At 37.8% G+C, this 21,545-nt stretch overlaps 1 protein-coding gene across 3 annotated transcripts; it reads left to right on the forward strand.

Moving 5' to 3' along the window:
• Window positions 1-251: 251 nt before the first annotated feature.
• Window positions 252-21,498, forward strand: RAB5A (RAB5A, member RAS oncogene family). 3 transcript variants are annotated; one of them, XM_063303875.1, is made up of 7 exons: window positions 252-472; window positions 4,313-4,405; window positions 10,382-10,633; window positions 15,087-15,238; window positions 16,342-16,464; window positions 18,381-18,474; window positions 20,026-21,498. In XM_063303875.1, exons 3-7 carry the CDS (start codon window positions 10,471-10,473, stop codon window positions 20,142-20,144), a joined length of 651 nt encoding a protein of 216 aa, XP_063159945.1. In that variant the 5' UTR covers window positions 252-472; window positions 4,313-4,405; window positions 10,382-10,470; the 3' UTR covers window positions 20,145-21,498. The 3 variants fall into 3 exon arrangements, with proteins under 3 accessions (XP_063159945.1, XP_063159944.1, XP_063159946.1); XM_063303874.1 differs by lacking the exon at window positions 4,313-4,405; XM_063303876.1 differs by lacking the exons at window positions 252-472; window positions 4,313-4,405 and adding an exon at window positions 626-644.
• Window positions 21,499-21,545: the final 47 nt, after the last annotated feature.

Consider the following 21,545-nt stretch of genomic DNA (forward strand, 5'->3'; position numbering starts at 1 on the left):
AGGCTCAGAGTAGAAATTTTGCTGTATCTCCGTTGGTCACATCTGACACTGCAACAGGATCCATAACCGATTTTTTGCCACGGCTCCCGCCTCCCACAATTCCCAGCGCGAGTCGTCTGCTTCACAGAAAACACCCTTCGCTCAGGTCTCGATCTGTAACAACGGCCCGACTAGCACGTGACTATGTAAAGCGGAAGTGGTATGAGGACGGGTGCGGTGACGTGGCAAGAGGCGGCGGCAAGGCCAGAGGAAATTGCGTGTTTGTGTTTTGGTCCGGGAGTAGAAGGAGGAGGGAAAGACGGAAGTTGGAGGCCGCCTTCACCCCATCGTGAGACACGGAAGAGCCCCGGTTCCTTGTCCCCTGTGCCATAAACTACAGGACCAGGCGTTCGGCGGCACCCTTTCTTTTCTCAAGGATTCGCTCGCGAGGAACGGAAGTGGCGAAGAGGCCCCGGCTTTCCGTCACAGCCAGGTAACGATACATCAAAGCCGGACCTAATGGGGGAGGGGAAGAGGCCGGGGCTCGAACAAAACGGGTAGGCGCCTGCGCTGCACGCGCTCTCCCACCCCCCTTTCTTTTTGAGCTGCGTCCACATGCCTCGAATCGGCGTGGAAGTGGAAGGAGATGCGGCAAAGACGAAGAAGTGAGCCGTTTTCCATTTCACCCTCAAAATGGCGCCCCCACTTCTCCCACTTCCTCTTATTCCTGGGGCAGGGCTGCTGAACAACTGGAGAAATACATGGAGAAAGGCGATGTCCTAGCGCAGAGGGGATTTTGGAATGCGGGGAGGGCATCTTTTCGAAGACGGGATGAAACGCGAAAGCCAAGGATAGCTACGGGCTTCTATTTATCTTGGGGCTCCCATAATATAATTGTCTTTCTTTGATGAGGGAGGTTAGAAGGGCTGTTGGTATGCAAAATGCCCTAAAGGAAAAGGCATTATTCATGAGTTTAGGCTCCCTACGTTTGCAGCAAGGATGTTCTAAATGTGACATGGAATTATATGCAGGTAGAGAGGTAGGGTAAGAATGTTGCTCGTCGACTCGACATGCGCATTGATGTGGTTTTTTTCATCTAAGTGGCCTGTGGAACTGATGTGCGATTCAGACGATTGGAAATGGAAGGATTTATTTAATTCTTAAAAAAAACAACTACTGATTCTTTCATTGCTAGTCTCTAATTGCTAGTGCATTGCTAGTAACTTCTGTAGTAGATTAGAAGATGAATGTTTTAACTTCTGTAATATATATGCAAGAATAATGGTTTCAGATTATCTTTCTACACTTCAGGTGATACTGTATTTCTGTTTAAAACAGGCAAATTGCTATTTTAATTCAAGCAGTTAAAATACACTGAATTCTGTATTAATTTTTTTAAAATTCTTGTTACAACTACCTACCTAATTATTACTCAGTAGTTTTTTTTTAGTTGGAAATACTTTCCAGTGAATAAAAGAAAGGATTGCTAAATATAGGGTGGTATCCAGTTAATTTCTCCTTTCAGGTGAATGGTTAGTGTCAATATAGTGGCTGAAAATGGAGCTGTTTTAAAATAAAAGTCTCCATTTATTGTAAAATTTGCTATGCAGGTGCTTGGATGCATTGATGTAAAGTAAGAGAAAAGAACTGTTGAAATGGGATGGCTAGCGCCCTAAGTGATTTTGAGGGGCCTATTACACTCACGGACTGATTAAAATCTTTTGCCACTTAGATTTTATTATATTTTTATTTTATTTTATTGTATTGGAATGGTTTTAAATCTTAATTTTATTGTAAACCACCCAGAGTCCCCCATGAGGCAGAGATGGGTGGTTGGTTGTTAGGTAGGTAGGTAGATAGATAGATAGATAAATAAATGTTCTCATGCATAGGATGGTCCTTATAGTGTTGGTATTTGCATGCCAATCTTAAAATTAGAACATCCCTTTCTGGCATGAATTCATGTATTATATTCATTTTTTCACATAAGAACTTATTTGATAGGTGTTGTAATTGAAAAGCACCTTACATTGTGTTGATTTGATATATCTTATGATATATCAGTCAACTAAATGTCTAAGTCTCATTATTCCTAAATTGTTATGATATTTCAAGGTTGAATTAATTGTACATAAGGGTAAAAAGTGATTTTGATAAGTTATAAGAATCTTGGGGCACTTTACAATTTAAACTGCCACTAGTTTTTTTTTGATATTGTTCTATAATCAGGTTATATAAAATTAGGCACAAGAAATGCTGCACATCTGAAAATTCAAGATTTATTTACTTTGATTTTAATGAGGTATTGTTATCCTAAAAATAATTAAAATGTAGTATAATATTTACATTCTGTTTTAATATTTGTATCTCATTACATATTAGTTCAGATCAGTTTCCTGAGAATGTGCTTTTTTGCCTCAAAGGTTTCATAATCTTAATTTAGTTTATTAAATTAAGCAGGTTTAGTAGTTTATTAATACTTAACCTTTTTCTCAAGGTACAACTAAGACAACGTATGCATATTCTAGTTTCTTTCATTTTCCTTGCTTTTATTTCTGGATTACAAACAAAAGAACATGAAAAGACAGGAGAGAGGTCTCAATTTTTCCTTTCTATGAAGAATGAAAACCCAGGCAAAGTAGTAGAGTAGATGATGTTGATAGTTGTGCTTGTTCAAGTTCTGTCCATAATGAAATTGGTTCTAAGTAGCACTTGGGGTGGGGGAGGGGGGAGAGGCTAGTGAAAATGTAAGTACAGCATATTTGAGAATGGCGCTTACTAGCATAAATTAATGGAGTTAACAAATCTTTTGTATGCATTTAATGATGGTACAACTGTGCTTTAAATTTTAAAGAACTTTGTGAATATGTTTAGTATCTAGACTAATCAGTTTGTAACCTTTAGAACATCTAGCACAACTTTATAGTAAGATATCTGTTATAAGTAATAGTAATTTTTAAAACTGTATTTTCCTCAAACTTTTTATTTTTCTTGTTTTCAAGTGAAATTTACAAATGCAAACAATTGTCATAGAAATATATTTAAAATGATTCTTAGTAATCTCAATATAGCTGCAGTTATCCATTAAAAATATATCCATGCCTCTGTAGAATAGTTGTGTTTACTTGAGTAAGTGTGATCTCATGGGAGCATTGAACAACTGCTTTAAGAAGCTGATTCTTAAAGCAGCAACATCTTTTTTCAGGCAAAGAGGTTCTGTCTTTGCACAAGTCACAAAGACTTTCTACTCTATAATTGCAGTAAAAAAAAGGAGAAAAATGCATTTTGTTTGCTGATACTTGGGTATAATTAATTTATATTAGGATAACACTTGTATTATTAATTTCTTAATACTTTTGTTTGTGATTTAAGCCTTAAATATTCTTCTTAAGAAGGCTATGGAAAAAGGAAGCTAAACCATCTGATTTTAATTATTCTCTATTTTGCCTGTTTTTAACATTTATAAAGAAGAAATTAATAAATCAATACTTTTTAAACAGTAAGACCAGCAGAGGTCTTAATTCAAATTTAGAAGCATAAATAGCAAATCTAAGAATTAGCTTTTTGTGATCTGTTTTCAGTGCTGAGGTAGCAGTTTAAGAGATCCTTAACTTTTCATAGTAATTTTTAATAGCTTTTGTACAGTAGTATATATGTATATTAATAAGGCAGGAATAAACAATCTGGTGTGTTCAGATATTTATGGAATACTGTTTCTCTTTATAGGAAAATCCCGAGATTCAGAAAACAATGTAATTCTTTGTAAATTGCAAATGGCCATTACAGTAAGTGGGGAAACAACCAGAGTCATGTTACACCCATACGTGCAGTGCGGTATCAGTTTCATTTTACTCAGGATACAGAAGGTGGTGTTGAGCTGAGTAAGAATTGTTTAGTATATAACAGGATGTGAAGTAGTTGATGATCCAATGAAGTACTGAGTAATTGTCTGACTACCAAAGCAGCTAAACTGGATTTGCAGTGCAATATACATGTTTACTTAGGAATAAATTCCACAGTATTCCATGATCTTATCTTTGAAATGTGCTTAGGACTGAGCCCTAGTGCTAAACTATGTTCTAACATTAAATATGTGATCATGATAATCATATATTTATATTCTTAAAGTCAACCAGAAGTATTTTTATGCTTAAGATCAAGGGGCAACATTTTCTTCTTTCTTTGCTCTTCCAAAATATTGCAACTTGGAACTTCATCTCCTTCAGTATGGTTTTAAATTTATGAAGTTGTTGAATTTCTCTTTAAAAACCTGCAGTTATTAAAAATCCGTATGTTATATGTGATTATTCATTTTTTTCCACTAATACTACAGCAAAACATTTTGGAGGAGAGGAAGCCAGCACATCCAGATTATAGTCATCTTGCTTACTTGCTGTTGTGGAATGGAGGGAGGTCTGGGGACAAGGTAGGCAGCAAAATCATAATTTTTCAAACAAAATGAAAACTAGAGTAACTTAGGAAGTTACAGTTTGTTTATTTCAGGAGTGTCTTGGATTTTGGAACGCATGGGATTGCAGTTTCAAGCTAGAGCAGCTTTGCTTGATTTTCATAGCTGCAAAGAGATGTGAAGACTCAATGTGGTGTAGGTTAAGGTGTTGGACTAGAACTTGGGAGAGGAAGTTTTGAGTCTACCCTCAGATATGGAAACTCACCAGGCAGCTTTCAGTTAGCTGTGCTCAGCCCAATCTATCTCACTGGAGGTTTTGTAGGGATAAAACACAGAAAGATCCAACATAAAATGCCTTAAGTATCTGGGGAAGAAGTGGGATATACATCTAAAAATTATGATCATGGGAATTTGAGATAGATGAAAGCTAGCCTTTTCCTTAACACAGGATACAGTTTGACCAACAGCAAAATAAGTACCATATGTAATGTAAATAACAGAAGTTGTGGATCATTGTATTTAGAAAGATGGTGTCACGAGTATGGATGGTGAGCAGGAGGCCCCAGGGGGGAAAACACATGTGTAGTTTGAGCTACCATTCAAAGAAACCCAGAACAGACCCACCTTGAGGTTGGGGTTTATCTGTCTGGGTTTCCCACGCTTCTTCAGTTTGGTGGGATTTTCTGTCTACAATAGCAGTAGTAAAACACTAGAGACTTTCTCCTCATCTTGGCATGGTCTTTGCTTAGTCAGGACAGATGGTTCCTCTATTATTATTCTTCCATGATAGGTTTGGCTTTCTGTAACAAAATGCATTTAGGGGCTAGTGTAAATTAAGTATTATATTTTGGTTTTGTAGTATGCTTATATGTAAGCCTATACCAAATAAAAATGCTATATGCTGAAAAAGTGAATTACAAATAAACCCAAAGACACTGGATCTTATATAGGTTTCATTGGAAACCAGATACTGTAGGCCAGGCTTGCACAACTTGTAGAGGGGAAAGGACCACATTGGTACCTTAAAAATAATTGCAGGCCACAAAAAACAACTGGCAAGCCAATCAGCTGTTTGGTAGCTGATGGTAGCACTGGAACTGGCAGTGTTGGTGAGGCTTGGAGGCACTTGGTAATGTGTCTTTTGGGGCAAGGTGGCTGCTAAAAACTAGGTGGTGGTGACATTTGGCAGCAGTGGATTTGTTTAATTTTCAAAAAATGCCAGTGGGCTGCATAGGGGTGCTTGGCAGGCCCCATGCTGTGCGGGCCTGCTCTAGACAAAACGGCACCCACACCCTGAGACTACACCACAGAAGTTCAGTAGCAGAATATTTAAGGTTTGCCAGATAACTATCCTTCCTTCCATTCATCCATAAGAGTGGAATAGGAGCAGCATGCTTCTTAGAGGAAAACTTACCTGATTTCAGCTTTATTCCTTGCTTTTACTCATTTATAAATGTTACAATTTTAATTATTAGTGCATGTTTTGACTGATTGATTGAAACCATGCTATCAATAACTGATTGTGCACAATCTTGTACTGTACCTACTTATCTGGCTGTAAGTCCAATGAAATTCAAGGAGAAGTTTGCTTCTATTGTCCTTCCCATGCTTCCATGTAACCCATATCTGCTCTAGAAACTCTCCAGATTTGAAGCTGCAGTGAAAAAAGCAACTATTCTGCCAGCAAAATTATGCCATTATCATTGGATACAACCTATATAAAGATAATACTACAATATTTATTTATTCTTCAAACTTCTATGTGGATTGTTCTGTAGTAGTTGCTATATACAGCAAGTAACATTTAAAAAGAATATTGTAGAATAAAAATCCAGGAGACTTTGCAGTAATATGCAAGGGAGTAGATGGAATGATTAAAGAAAGAATCAGTCGTTTTATTCCTACATTTCCAAGTCATATCACAATATGTCTTCAGCAATGGACCACACTGGGAGAATGGTCAGATTTAGTAGTGCTGTAGTCAATTTACTCATTGCATGAATTTGTGAGGATAATATATATAGAAACAGGCCCTGAGCAAGGCAGCACTGTTGAATCAGCTTACCAAGAGATCTGAAAAATGTTATTGCTTAGGAAGTTCAGCTGAACTGCACATTTGAGTGTGGGAAGAGGATTAGGTTAAAAGACGCCTAGAGCGCCGCTGGAGGAAGACAAAAACCGAACACAAGTGAGAGCCGCGATTAAGGCCTACCTTGTGGCAGTAAGAGCGGCGAAGCGCCAGTATTTCTCCGCTCTTATTGCGTCTGCAGAATGCTGCCTGGCGGCCCTGTTTAAGATTACGATCCCTTTTAGGGAAAGGGGAGTCAGAAATCCATCTACAGGGCCGTGCGGAGAAATTTTCGGGGCACCTGCAGGATAGAATTGCTCGGATCTGGATCAAGTTGGACTCCAAGCATGAGACAGAGTCGGAGGAGATACCCAGGGAATGTACTTACCAGGTTATCTGGGACCAGTTCGATCCTGTTGAACCCGAGGAAGTAGACAGGATCCTTCAGACTGTAAATGCTACCATGTGCCAATTAGACCCATGCCCCTCCTGGCTGGTGAAAGCAGCGCGGGAGGTGACATGTGGCTGGGTCCAGGTGATGGTAAACACATCCTTGAGAAAGGGGGTGTTCCCAGCAGCCTTTAAGGAAGTGCTGGTGCGCCCCCTCCTCAAGAAACCATCACTGGACCCTACTATGCTGGACAATTTTCGCCCAGTCTCCCACCTCCCCTTCTTGGGGAAGGTGGTTGAGAAAGTGGTGGCTTTGCAGCTGCAGAGGATTCTGGATGAAATGGATTATCTAGATCCCTTTCAGTCAGGTCTCAGGCCTGGTTATGGGATGGAAATGGCATTGGTCGCACTTATGGATGACCTCTGGCGGGAGCGAGATGGAAGCAGTGCATCCATCCTTGCTCTTCTTGACCTCTCAGCGGCATTTGATACCATCGACCATGGTATCCTTCTGGACCGACTTAGGGAGTTGGGGGTGGGCGGCATGGTTCTATGCTGGTTCACCGCCTTCATCCAGGGTCGGTGTTGATAGGGAGCGAGAGATCCGGCCCGCGGCCCCTTCTTTGTGGGGTGCTGCAGGGTTTGGTACTCTCTCCGCTCCTTTTTAACATCTACATGACACCACTGGGCGAGATCATCCGTCACTACAGGGTGAGGTATCATCAATATGCAGATGATACCCAATTATACATCTCCATCCCAGGTGAAGTAAGTGATGCTGTGGCCACCCTTTCCGAGTGCCTGGGGGCTGTGGGGGCCTGGATGGGGGACAACAGGTTGTGGCTGAACCCCAGGAAGACGGAGTGGCTGTGGATTAATGGCTCCTCAATTTCTGGGAAATTGTCATCTTTAGTTCTGGATGGGGTTGCACTGCCCCAGACAGACCCGGTGCGTAACTTGGGGATCCTCCTGGACTCACGGCTCCTGCTCGAAGAGTAGGTGGCAGCCGTGGCTAGGAGGGCCTTTGTGAAACTTTGTGTTGTGCACCAGTTACGCCCCTTCCTGGAGCAAGAGGCCCTTTGAACAGTCACTCATGCCCTGGTTATCTCCCATATAGACTACTGCAATGCGCTCTACATGGGGCTACCCTGGAAGAGTATCTGGAAGCTACAGCTGGGGCAAAATGCAGCTGCATGGGTGATCTTGGGTTTCCCAAGATCAGCACACGTCACCCTTTTGCTCCGCGAGCTGCATTGGTTGCCAGTATGCTTCCGGGTCCAATTCAAGGTGTTGGTTATCACCTTTAAAGCCCTACATGGCACAGGTCCAGGTTACCTAAGGGACCGTCTTCTCCCCATCACATCAACCCGTCCCACCCGGTCATGCAGAGAGGGCATGCTACGGACCCCGTCTGCAAGAGAATTCCATCTGGCGGGGTCCAGGAGGTGGGCCTTCTCTGCAATGGCCCCTGCCCTTTGGAATATCCTTCCCCCAGAAGTGAGATTGGCTCCCTCCCTCCTGGACTTTAGGAAACAGCTAAAGACCTGGTTCTGTAATTATGCCTGGGGCGGGAGAGAGCGTAGCCATTCCTGGGGGTGGTTAGTTTCTTAGAAGGACCCTGCTCTGCTTGTAAATCATAAAGAACTTCCAGCCATCAAGGTTTTTATTATGTTTATTGTATTATGTATTATAGTGTTTTACAGTTTTATATATTTATTTATGCTTTATTGTAAACCACCCAGAGTCCCTTTTGGGAGATGGACAGTGATAAATTTAATAAATAAATTAGCCTGACATCCATATTTTTCCAGTTCATATTTTCCACACATTCTAAAAGTTATGGATCCCCTGCATGGAAGTTTTCTTGGAACATGGTTCTTTTTCTGAGAATTGATTAAATTTCACTTTTGCTTGTGACATTGTATTGAAAATAATATAAATAATACAATTATATAAATTGTAATTTATTCGGATGGCTATATTTTATAACTTAGGAACTCAGATGATCATTGAAAACAAGCTTATGTATCCTTGTGGACTGAGAACCATCCTTGTCCTTTGAACTGTATATTGGGTACTGAGGGAAAGTCAGGATAAAGCCTAAATTTGGTCTCAGGTTACATTTAATTGAAATGATGTATACTTAATATGATTATTCTCCATTGATGTATTTACTAATTTTCTCATTCTGTTACATTAAAAACTGCTATGTGTAACAATGTTTGGCGATTCTAGTGTGATGCTCACAACAATTTCACCATGTATGTCAACTATACATAATTAGAAATGTGAAAAAATAAAGGTCTTGAGTAATATGAAAGGAAACCAAAGGCAGTCACTCCTGAATGGAGAAAGGAAAGTAGGTAGTGGGATTTGTCTTCACCATTTACCTCATACTCTTCTCAGCTACAAAGTTACAAGGAAGAGTAGATGTTATTTAGACACTGAACTACCAAGAAACATGGAGCACTTTAGCACTGGATTGAAGAGACAAGCCAATCCCCTTTTCAAATGTAAATACAGCCAGTCCTCATTTAGTGACTGTAGTCCATTCCAACAAAATGGTTGCTAAGCGAACCACTTGACAGACACTGCAAAGATAGCTAGTTGCTGCTGTCCCGTTCAGATAAAGTCTCATGCAGCAATGCCAGAACTACTCTCACTTTGGTGTGTGGTGTTGTCAGGGGCAGAAATTTGGTCATAAGTGTGCACATTGGTTGGAAAATGATATTTTATTACCATTGTATTTGTGAACAGTCGCTAACTGAGGTAGTCGCTAAACAAGGACTGGCTGTATTGCTGGAGTCAGCGTTGGCCACTGCACTGGTGAGACATCTGGATTACTAATGCAGGGCTAAAGCCATATTTTTCCACTGCTGTTTTCAGTTGTATACCTCGTCATGACTTGGATTAGCGGTTTTAAAATGGATATGGTTGTGGTAATCACAAGATTTAGCATGGTTAAATTACCACAGCCAGCTGAATATTTCCCTTCTGCTTAAAAGTGTTCACTACATATTTTACAGATCTTCACGATAGAATGTTGTGAAATGAGGGACTCAAGGTATTTCCTCTCTATAAGGGTAGTGAAAGCATTAGTCATCAAAAAAAAGGTGATGGTAGTTTCTGAAACAGGGAAACAAATAATTACTTAGACCTTTCAGTTCTAACATTTCTGCTTGCTTGTTACTGACTTGATTAACATTTTGTAAGGCTTTCAATATAAACAGATTGTGATTAGCATAGCATTACCATACAGAGATTAATTATTTTGAATTGTGTAGTATAGTACTACTTGGGTCTCTAGTGTTAATTCTTTGGAGGATATTCTTGGAAATACATTAGTGTCCAGTTACATTTCCCTGTCCCTGTTATATATGTAAATGTGATTTGCTGTAATTCACTGCTGGTCTATCTGCTATCAAATATAAGTATTGTGTTTTGAAAACCAACGCACCCTATAAAGATAACTATAAATTTTAGTATGATTGTGCCCGAGATCTTTTCTAAAATGTGAATGCTGTTTTATATTACAGGCTGCCTTGAGGTGAAGGCACACTGAGATTCACATCCTGGAATCTTCTTTTTAAGAATCTGAAACAAGGGACTCCTTTCTAGTTTGGACATGGCCAACCGAGGAGCAACTAGACCCAATGGGCCCAATGCTGGGAATAAAATATGTCAGTTCAAGTTAGTTCTTCTTGGTGAATCTGCAGTTGGAAAATCAAGTCTGGTACTTCGTTTTGTAAAAGGCCAGTTTCATGAGTTCCAAGAGAGTACAATTGGAGGTGAGAAATCTTACAATTTGAAGTTTAATGCTTTATGCTTTTGAATCAGTAATGTGTGTCAAGGTAAACAAATTATGGCTTAATTGCATCACTGTCACAGGCTTATTACGTTATTTGTCTTGTGTAATTTTAAAATGATTTTGGATTCTTCTATTCACTGAAGTTTTTAAAGTATTTGGCTTAAAACTCCAGGTGACAAATTTTAGTGAAAGTTCTTTAAATAAGATACAGTTAACTGTAGATATTTTATAGCCTGCTGTATCTTACAGTTAAGAGCCAGTTTGGTTTAGTGGTTAAGGCATCAGGCTAGAAACCAGGAGTCTGAGTTCTACTCCCGCCTTAGGCACAAAGCCAACTGGGTGACCTTGGGCCAGTCACTTTCTCTCAGCCCTAGGAAAGAGGCAATGGCAAGCCACTTCTGAAAAACCTTGCCAAGAAAACTGCAGGGACTTGTCCAGGCAGTCTCTGAGGATCGGACATGATTGAATGGATAAAAAAAAATCTTATAGTTAAGTTACAGGTAGTCCTCACCAATCATTTGTTCAGCAACTGTTGGAAGTTATGAAGGTGTGAAAAAACAAATTTACAGCTCATTTATGACCTTCGCAGTGTCCCTCAGTCACAAGATCGCCGTTATAGTCAGTATACATTGTCCTGTGCCTGACCTCTGATTTTTTTCTCCCCCTCCCTGCTTGCAGAACAGAGAGATTGGAGAGAAAGGGATTGCAAGAGGGTAAGCTGTTTGCTCTTATATACATCAAAAGCAATGTGATCACGCTGACAGCCTGCGGTTGAGAGCAGTGGGAAGCTGTGCAAGCAGCTTATAGTACTCTCTTGAAATCTCTTTCTTTCCAGTTTCTTCGCTTTGCAAGAGGGGTGAGGAGGGAAAAAGCAAATGATTTCTGTAGGCAGTCTCCTTTCCCTGAACCTTTCCCACCGCTGGCATAATTGCATTGCTCTCGATGTGTAGAAGAACAAACAGCTTACTCTCTTGAAAGCTCTTCTTCTCCAAACTCTCTGCTGTACGGGGGAGGCATTTAGGTAGTGAGGGAGTTGAAGCACCCCTGCGGGTAGGCTGTCAGGTGCCTGAATTTTGACTGCATGACCATGTGGGCACTGCAACAGCTGTAACTTTGGGGACCAGGTGTAAGTATGTTCATTCAGTGCCGCTGTAACTTTGAATGGACGCTGAGTGAATGGCCGTTAAGCGAGTGCTACCTGTATTAGTATGCCACCATAGAGAAGACTCTATCTCATATGATATATGTTGACTAATGATAGAAAAATCAGACTAGCTTAATCAGATGTAAGAATGAGACAAACTACCAGGTCAAGGCAGGACTTCTTAAAAGTGGGTACATTACATTATGACTATCATAATCTATCCTCTTTAAGACAAGTATTACCTACTTCCTGAGCCCACTAGGAAGTGAAAGGCAAAAGTGGTTTGCAGATTGCTGCAAGTGGAATCAGTCCAATTTGATTGTTAATGTGCTTTTGGATCAGAATGGCATAAAACTGGAGAGAAGGCATTCGTTGTGATACCAGTGATGTTGTTTATGAGAAAAATTAACATGCTGGTAGTTCATGGTGTTACTGTTACCACTCTGTAATAGCTGCAGGGAGAGGTCCTGGAACAGGATCTAGGTGTACTATTGATACCATTTAAGAAAAGATGTTGTCTATGACCACAGGTTGAGGCACAATTTAAAACATGCTAGCTGTGTTATATTAGCAGTTTAATGCTTTTAATTCTAACTAGCAAATGAGTCTCTGTGTCATCTTTGCACTAACCTTAAGCAGTATATTGATGTTAATTCATGACTCCATGGTTGGGAGTCACTGTGTAGTCCATCAGTGTTGTGCACGAATACCTATCATTCTTGGTAAGGACCAGAAGTCTTCCTTTGGCCATGATGGTGAATGAGCTCTTATGTAGAAAGTAGGGCAAAACCTTCCTCCATTGTAGATGTACAACAGTGATTATCAACACTGCTAATCAATAGCCATTATACAGAAATGTAATACAGAATGTTACATTCTTTTTACAGACGCACAGACACACACAGAGTAATGGAATGTGGGAATGACCTTGGGAGACGGGGAAGAGATGCTGCCAAGGGAACGATCAGATAAGAGGGGGTGTAGCCCGCAACTGCATAATGGACAGAGAAAGAAGCTCAGAAAGGAACCTCCCTAACTTACCAGGCAGTAAAAGGGATGACAGGAGACTTGTACTTTCAGACCTGTAGGATTCTGTTAATGTAGCCTTACAGTAAAGTAGAACTGGCTCATCTGGTCTTGTTTTGGTCTGGTCTACCTGGGAAGACTGACACATACAGAGCCAAATTACCCTTTCTTTTTGAATAACAGTATCGTATGATCAAAACTCTAGTGTTTAATACACAGATTTATGATTATGTAGAGCAGGAAAGCAGTTAGTTTTCCAATTTTGAGTGGGCATCAAGGACTGGGTGGCAACATTCAACATTCAGCCTTCCTTCATGAGCTGGAATTTTTTATTAAATCTGTTTTAACAGTAAATGGATGTAAGACATCCTGCAAACAAGGAATTGGGTCCCTCGAGCCTTAAGATCTGATCTAGCTGAGGAGCAATACTCTGGCTATATATACAATAGTGGGATGAAAACATACAACCTGTTACTCTAGGACATTGCCAAATACCTACCATGGTGAAGGTTGCCTTGTGAGGTATCAGGCAGTAATCTTTGCATGTGGTAACCAATAAAGTTAGGGTTACCAGATGTGAACTGCAAAAAACTGGGCAACTAGTAGATGGTAGCAAAGAGATTTCTCTTTGCTGCCATCTTGTGGTTATGTAGACATTTGTAGTCTACATCTGGTTGCCCTAAAAGAAGTTGAGAGCCTCGTGTGGCGCAGAGGGGTAGGCGGCAGTATTGCAACTGAAGCTCTCCCCATGACCCAAGTTCGATCCCAGCAGAAGCTAGATTCTTGGGTAGCCGGCTCAGGTCGATTCAGCCTTCCATCCTTCCGAGGTTGGTAAAATGAGCACCCAGCTTGCTGGGGAAGGTGACAGCTGGGGAAGGCAATGGCAAACTACCCCGCTCTATAGTCTGCCAAGAAAACGTCGTGAAGGCGGCGTCCCCCCAAAGGGTCAGACATGACTCGGTGCTTGCACAGGGGACCTTTCACCACAAAAAAGGTTGAGGTCAGTTTTGTCCCAGGATAGAAGCGTATGCACAATATAACATGGATATTGTTTATTTCAATTTCCTGGGTCTTTTTAGTTTTGTCTGTTGCATTAGAGGCTACTGATATAAGCTGAAAAAGAAATACTTCATACAGTGTTTGGGTTTGCACAGTCTGCTAAATCATCATATCACTTGCTTCAGATTTCTTGCAATAAAAAACACAAGATAGCCATTGTGGTTTGTAAATCAATCAGAATTGCAGTTTATTCAATGAACTATGGGCAAAATAATAATAGTAATTTATTAAACTGATATGCCTCCTGACTCCCAGCAACTATGTCATAGAAAATACATCATAGGGCACTGTGTGCGAGGAAATAGTGTTACATGTAAACTAGACCACAGTGATGTATCAATTATTGGAATAATGCTCGAAGTTCTACATATATCCTGTTCTTTATATTCCAAATTTATAAAAACCATTGGATCTAATTTGTACCTTCCCAGGAATATGAAGTCTACCCAATAGACTTTATCTCTCATGATACTTCTCAGAATTAAAGCTTGTTCTCATGTGTTTTGTACAGTTACTCCTTTCTTTGTTACATAGTGCATAGCTGTAGCAATCTATTACCTCTACTTTGCTTTGGTTCTACTTGTTCTTCCCAGAATATCATATACCTGGATATAATAATTTTGTCTCTGCACTGAAATCATCTTTAAGAAAGAGATAATTTGCAGTAATAACTAAGAAAATAGAAAAAAAGTTGGAATTGATTGTTTAATTTTAGAAACTTGGGGCATGGCAAAGTGTCTCATAGGAAGTAAGGAAATAATATAGAACAAAGATCAGTTTTCTTTCCAAATAAAGGTAAAGTCTTTTAAGTCAAGCTCAGTGCCTGGTGATTCCATAGACAAGTTATTAAATGAATCTTCCCCAAATATATGGGAATGCAGATCTTATCATTAATAAGCTCTGCCCCTTATAGTTTGGATTTAGATAAGTGTCATTAGTACAAGATTAGGGAAAATAGATTAAACAAAGTTCTACTTGCTATATGAGAGATTGTCCAGTTAGGAATTGAATTTAGACTTGGCCTTACAGTATATATAGTGATACCAGTAGTCAACTCTAAAATGCAGCCTTGTGTCTATAACCCATTAAAATAAAGCATTGTTGTTATCATGGAATTTTTAATGGATTGTGGCAGGAAAGATTGTTCTAAGCCAATGGGACATGTGGAGAATCCCAATTTCTGTTCCTTTCTCTTTTTCTTTAGCTGCTTTTTTAACACAAACGGTATGTCTTGATGATACAACAGTAAAATTTGAAATTTGGGATACAGCTGGTCAAGAACGGTACCACAGTTTGGCGCCAATGTATTACAGAGGAGCACAGGCAGCTATAGTTGTATATGATATTACCAATGAGGTAGGTAAAGTTAATGTGATAGTTGGAATCTTGGTTCTAAATAGAAAATGTTGATATAGTATTTATTTATAAAATATAAATATTTTTCTTTTTGCATCACAACAAATATTTTTGCCTTCTTTTAACATTTAATGGCAGTTGTTCAATAACATAGTTTACTTAAGTTCAAACAATTTAGGGTATCATAATAGAGAATTTTTACCTCTTCTCTCTGCCACATCCCTAAGTATTAGGGGTTTTGAATATAGAATAGATTTCAGGAAATCATCATGTGCTATATATTGCCCTTAAAATTGGTGTTGTTTTTTCAGTTTTTAAAGCTGTTTGCATTGTGTGTTCCCAAATTCTGTTGTTACTTTGCAAAATATTGCAAAGGTCTGTTCTATATCATAGAACATGAAATATTGTGGTTTTGAACAGCCCAAGCTCTTCAAAGGGTGAAAAACATTGTTATGAGGCTATAGCACAAAAAACACATTTTGGAATTTTGTCCTTCAAAATTCATGAAGACAATTTCATATTTTTTATAATATTTCTGCATCTTTTGTGGGTTCTTGCCGTGTTTCCTTGTCCAAATTTTTATTCATGTGTCCGTTTTATGTTAAGATAATGAGAGAACATCTACATTATGTCTTGTTCTTTCCATGCTTTGCTTTAAGATATTAAAATTCTAAAATAAACTTTATGGACTGTAGTCGTATTTCATCACATGTATGGAGAATAAGATAAGAGGATATATAGGCAAGATATGGTGGAGTGAAATAAAAAAATTGTCAAAGGAAAAGGAAATGTAGGAGTGGTAGTTTGTGATAAGCCATATAGATAGCTGCTATTTGCAAAACATTTTCCTTTGCCTACATCAGGCGAATAACTTGGCTATTTTGTAGATTAGTTTGTAATTCTAAACAAATTTCCATTGATATTAAGAATTTTGTAGCAGTTTACAGTTATAGGAGTTTGTGAAATTAGGAGTTTATGTAACAAAAGGGTAGACAGAATTAAGTTAAAATGTAGTTTTTGGCATTGGATATCCAGCCATATCCTTTTATTGACATCTTATAAAATGGAAAAAGAAATGAGTTTTTTCTTTAAATACTTGACAGGAATCCTTTGCAAGAGCAAAAAACTGGGTAAAAGAACTCCAGAGGCAAGCAAGTCCCAACATTGTAATAGCTTTAGCAGGAAATAAGGCTGATCTAGCTAACAAAAGGGCTGTAGATTTTCAGGTAAGTTTTAGTTCTAATATTTGATCTGAAATTGTAGCTTTGATTAAATAATATATAGAAATGTGAAAACCTATAGTCGTATTATTACTTTGGTAGGATTCTGCTAGTTAGATCTTTATTTTGTGATTCATATTGTGACTATTCTTAAGTCATCACTCACTTCCCAAAACATCTAAATCCATTTACCAATGTAAAAATAAAATCTGGAATGGCAATGGCAGGGAAGCAAATGATTATAATCATTTATACCATCATAGTAGTACAAAAAGAACTATCAGTTCTTTCCCCCTCCTTATTAAGCAACATGTTCATATTTGTTACAATAATTGCAATTGATTACAACTGTCAGATGAAATTGAAGGGTGTAACTCATGTTATGCTATCACTACATAATTCTAAAGAGAAAGCTAAAAAAAATGTAGTCTTAGATGGTGTCAGAAGTTCTCTGCCAACATGTACACTATATTAGTTTACCTAACATGTATTAGTTAATATGTTTGAATAGATAGAATATTGCATTTGGACTATGGAGGCCATAATTTAAATTGTGACCCAGTTTTGGGGTACATGGGATGATTTTGGCCAATCCTTAAACTACTTAACAGGTTTATTGCAAGATGAAATGTGAGAAAATATATGCATACTTCTTTAACAGACAGGCAGAGATCTTAATTAGTGATAGCTATGGATAAAGATAGGACCAATCCGGAATATTAAGTGCCCTGAATAGTGCAGTTCTTTGCACATGAACACTGTTAGTGAAAGCATCTGATGTAAAAGGGTGGATTTGAATTGGAAAGAAAAATTAGAAGTGCTTCCATGTGCTTGTCAAAGTTTTCAGCAAAGCACACTCTTTCTTCAAGCCTAGTGTTACTATTTATATTGCATTCCCTTTAAAGTAAGGATGAATAACTTACTGCTAAGAGAATCCTCAGCAATAGGTTAACACATGTAAGTGCTGATGTGAGTATATCACAAATTTATAATATTTTACACATTTCCTTGGAATCTCAGCTATTACTGTCACCAGAGATTCAGTTGTATTCATTCTACAGTATTTTCAAAAATTAAGACCTTAAATGTCATGGTTGCTTGGTATTTATTTGTAGTGGGATTTTTTACCTATTTGAAAACTTCTTACCTTCTATCCCATTTCTGAATCTATTTGAAGGCCCATAAATCAGAACCATGACTTCAAGTTTGCATAAATTCCTGTATTTGCCCAATATTTGCATAATGCTAAATATTTAGCATTAGCATGTTTATCATTACACTATATTTTAGCAAGCACCAACCCAAATTGTATATAAAGTGCATTGGAGATTTAGAGATGAGTTCTGAGCTTAAACGTAAAGATAAACAAGCCCTTGAGTTGATCTTGATTCCTGGTAACTTGTCAACAATGAAGAAATGGTTTGTTATTCCCTTCTTCCAGAATATTTTTTAAATTTCTGGGTGTAGCCTGAAAACTAACTCTAAATGAATTCTAACAATGTCTGTAACTTCTAACAATTTTCCTTGGTAACGCTTGTGTCTTCTGATAAATATATATTCTAATACCCTAATTAGAATCTAAATTTCTTTCTCCTTCAATCATCAACTTTCAGATTTTAGCTTTGGAATAGTGAGCATTTATAGGTTCTGAGAAGAAATCATTCAGCAGCTTCATATTTCATTTTCTATTCCACCCAGTTAAAGTAGTGCTTTCTTAGCTAATTTGTATGCATTCTTGGTCATTTGCATAGGTGCCACCGCAAACCTTTAAAAATACTAGCTTTTGCTGAGGACAGTGATCTAACTAAACTAGACAGGTTAAAATTTGATCTTTAAAACACTGTTTTAGCTCGAGTCAATACTAACATTTTATATAACACAGAACTACCCAAGAAAAATAAATGGGCATTTTAAATTTACAGGAAGCACAGTCTTACGCAGATGACAACAGTTTATTGTTCATGGAGACATCAGCTAAAACATCAATGAATGTAAATGAAATATTCATGGCAATTGGTAAGTGAACTATTATTTAAAGGAACAGTTTAACAACATTTTTGTGATGCACATTTAAGAGAGAGCATTCACCAGAATCATCAGAATACAGTGGCAAACAACCTGAGCTCTGATTTCTGCTTGAAAGTAATAATTCGCTATTCTTAATCATAAAATGTAAAGCAGTTTTATACAATGTGCAGCTATTTACAAATTCATAAACTCTTTAAAAAGTATTGATGGAATGTAGAATGTTGAAATAAAGAGATTAACAAAGATAAAGTTCACTTTGAACATGTAACTTGATTTATCTTTAATGGAACACTTTCGTTTCTAGGTGAAAATACAATATTGATAACATATGATAATACAATATGATAATGCTGTGGTGGGCAGTTTATCGCCCCATGAATCATGATAACTTGAGGAAAATTGAGATTTATTAGGTAGAGCCCAGTAGAATGAGGCCTAAAGTAAAACCTTAATCTGGTGTTTCTTACTCCTTAGGCCTATTGAGACAAGCCTGTTGAATATGACTAAGCCCAAATCCAAACTTATATTTAATTCCAGTATCTGAGAATACAAGTTAGCTTAGCATTTATGGTGACAAATTCAACCTATTCCAATGTTTACTGGGTTTTGTTCAGTTGATGGAAGCTATATCCTGTTTGCTATTATGTTCAGTTGACATTTTTTTCATTCTTTTAAGTAAGGGCCTGTTGGAAAGCATTCCAGCAAAGCATCTACTTTAAAACTTGCCCTAAGTAGTCTTCAGTAGTGAGCTGTCTTTTACATTTTGCTGTGTGTATTTCAGAAGCGGTGCAATCCTATATTATTGAAAGTTAGAAAAGAAAATTAGAACTAAAAGTAACCCTGAAGGTTAAGATTTTATGAAACAGAGAAATCAATTTGAATGGGATTTAAGCCAAGCATAAACTATTATTTTATTCCCATGAAACCACATTAATTTATTTTCCAATTTTGCAGCATTATTCTACCATGTTTCCAGGGATCTCAGCAGTTTGCATAGAAAGACTCATTGAACACACTGTGCTAAGCCATGATTTTTTTCAACATTGTTTTTTAAACAAGCCACAGTGAACCATAATGGGCAAGTTTGATCTTAACACACACAAGCCATATTAAAGTAGCTCCATAATCTTTCAGGATCACTGCCAGCTTGATGTCTGAATGATATTTTTGAGATCTTCTCAGGTCTCTTTCCAGGTTTTAAGCACTATTTCGTACCTATTGTAGCAACGTTTGTTTTTGTAAGCAGACTACAAGGATTTTTGAGGATCTTTTGAAGAAGAAATTTATGTCTGCTGCCTACAAAAATAAATATGGTATGAAATATACGGTATAGTTATTAGAGCTACCTGCCAGTAGAGCCAAGTTAAAATACGGCGTTGTCCAGAAGCAGCATGTGAGGACCAGGTAAACCTCATCAACTTATGTGGAAGGTTAGCCAGATGAAAAACAGTTGAATATGCTGTACAGTTCTGCTATCTATGAATATACACAGGAAATGCTCTTTAAAAAAAAATACTATTTTTGCTATCTTTTTTATAGCTAAAAAATTGCCGAAGAATGAACCACAGAATGCAGGAGCTAACTCTGGTAGAGGAAGAGGAGGAGTAGATCTTACTGAACCAACACAACCAACTAAGAGTCAATGTTGTAGCAACTAAACTTTCAGCTGCTTTAAACTGTCTTGAATATTCTTCCGCTTCCTAACTTGTTAACAACAATGGCATTTGGAGTGTTTAACCTGGCCCAATACAGCTTCCAAAATCGAAGAGACTTATGAAATAGTTGTTTCTAATACAGAATGATTTTGTCTTAATTTTTAATAACATGCATGTATCACTGGCTGTTATGTTTCAACAACAGGGGGTGGGGTGGGAAAGGAAGCTAGATAAACCTGCTTCAGTTGAGAGGTTTATAACTGGATCACATGTCATTAGGAATAGAGACTGAACTACTCCATGGATCTGCAGCTAACCAGTTAGTTCCTCAAGTGTTGGATATTGGTTACTGTTAAAGTGTAATGAATAGAATTTGGATTCTCCATTTGTGGTATGGCAGAAAAAAAAGACTAATATACCTTCTGAATTTCCTATAAGCTTATTCACAGTATTTATGCAAAATGTTTATGTGGGTAACTACCATTTAAATATACATTCCACAGTTTCATAATTTAAGTGAAATATGTGCAACATTAACAATTTTATTGATCCTGTGCTTGCAGAACAATTGGTTTTCTTTAGTTGTTACACTATATATAAATTTGTCAAAACCCAGTTTAAAAAAAAAAAAAATCAAGCTTCACACATTTTTTCCTGCTTATAAAATGTCACAACCAATGAATTCAACTTCTAATGCAATGAAACATCTTTCCTAACAAACTGTTAAGGCATATCTTACAAAAACTAGGTAGCTGATTTTGATTTTAATCAGTGTTGACCATTAACACAATTACCTTTTCCCTAAGGATAAAATTGGTCAGAGCACTAACAATTATGTACATTCAACTTGATTTTAAATTGGGATATTAATGTACTGTAAATAGGGTACTGCATTGTAGTCTACATCTGTTTAATACTCTGTACTATTTAAGAGTTGCTTAAAAGTATACAATATGTACAGTTACTTTAAAGAGCTAACATTTTGTTTTCCCCAGACTGAGAGGGGGATTAAGTTCTTCCTTCATGGCTAGAACAGTAATAAATGATGCTCCTGTACCTGTGACATAAGTACTACTGTCTGTCTGTAATGAATTCTGCAACGTTGTTTTCCAAAGTCCATTTTATTTTGATCTGTCCAGTATATTGCACTAATTCTTTAGTTATTTTCATTATATGAAATCCACCAAGTGTCAGAAAAGATGATTTAATCTATTTAAATGTTGAACTGCTAGCAAAAACTTACATGTGCAGATGTAAATTTGCAGTAATTCGGGTTTAGCAAAGGAAATGACAGTTCACCAGTGTTTAGTTTTATATTGAGGTGCTCAGGTTTGAATAAAGTGGTATAAAAAGGAAATCATGGTAATCATTCTTGTTAAACAAGTGTTTATTTTTTGTGTATTA

The sequence above is a fragment of the Candoia aspera genome, chromosome 4, assembly GCF_035149785.1.
Source record: "Candoia aspera isolate rCanAsp1 chromosome 4, rCanAsp1.hap2, whole genome shotgun sequence".
In the NCBI taxonomy this organism is placed as follows: Eukaryota; Metazoa; Chordata; class Lepidosauria; order Squamata; family Boidae; genus Candoia; species Candoia aspera.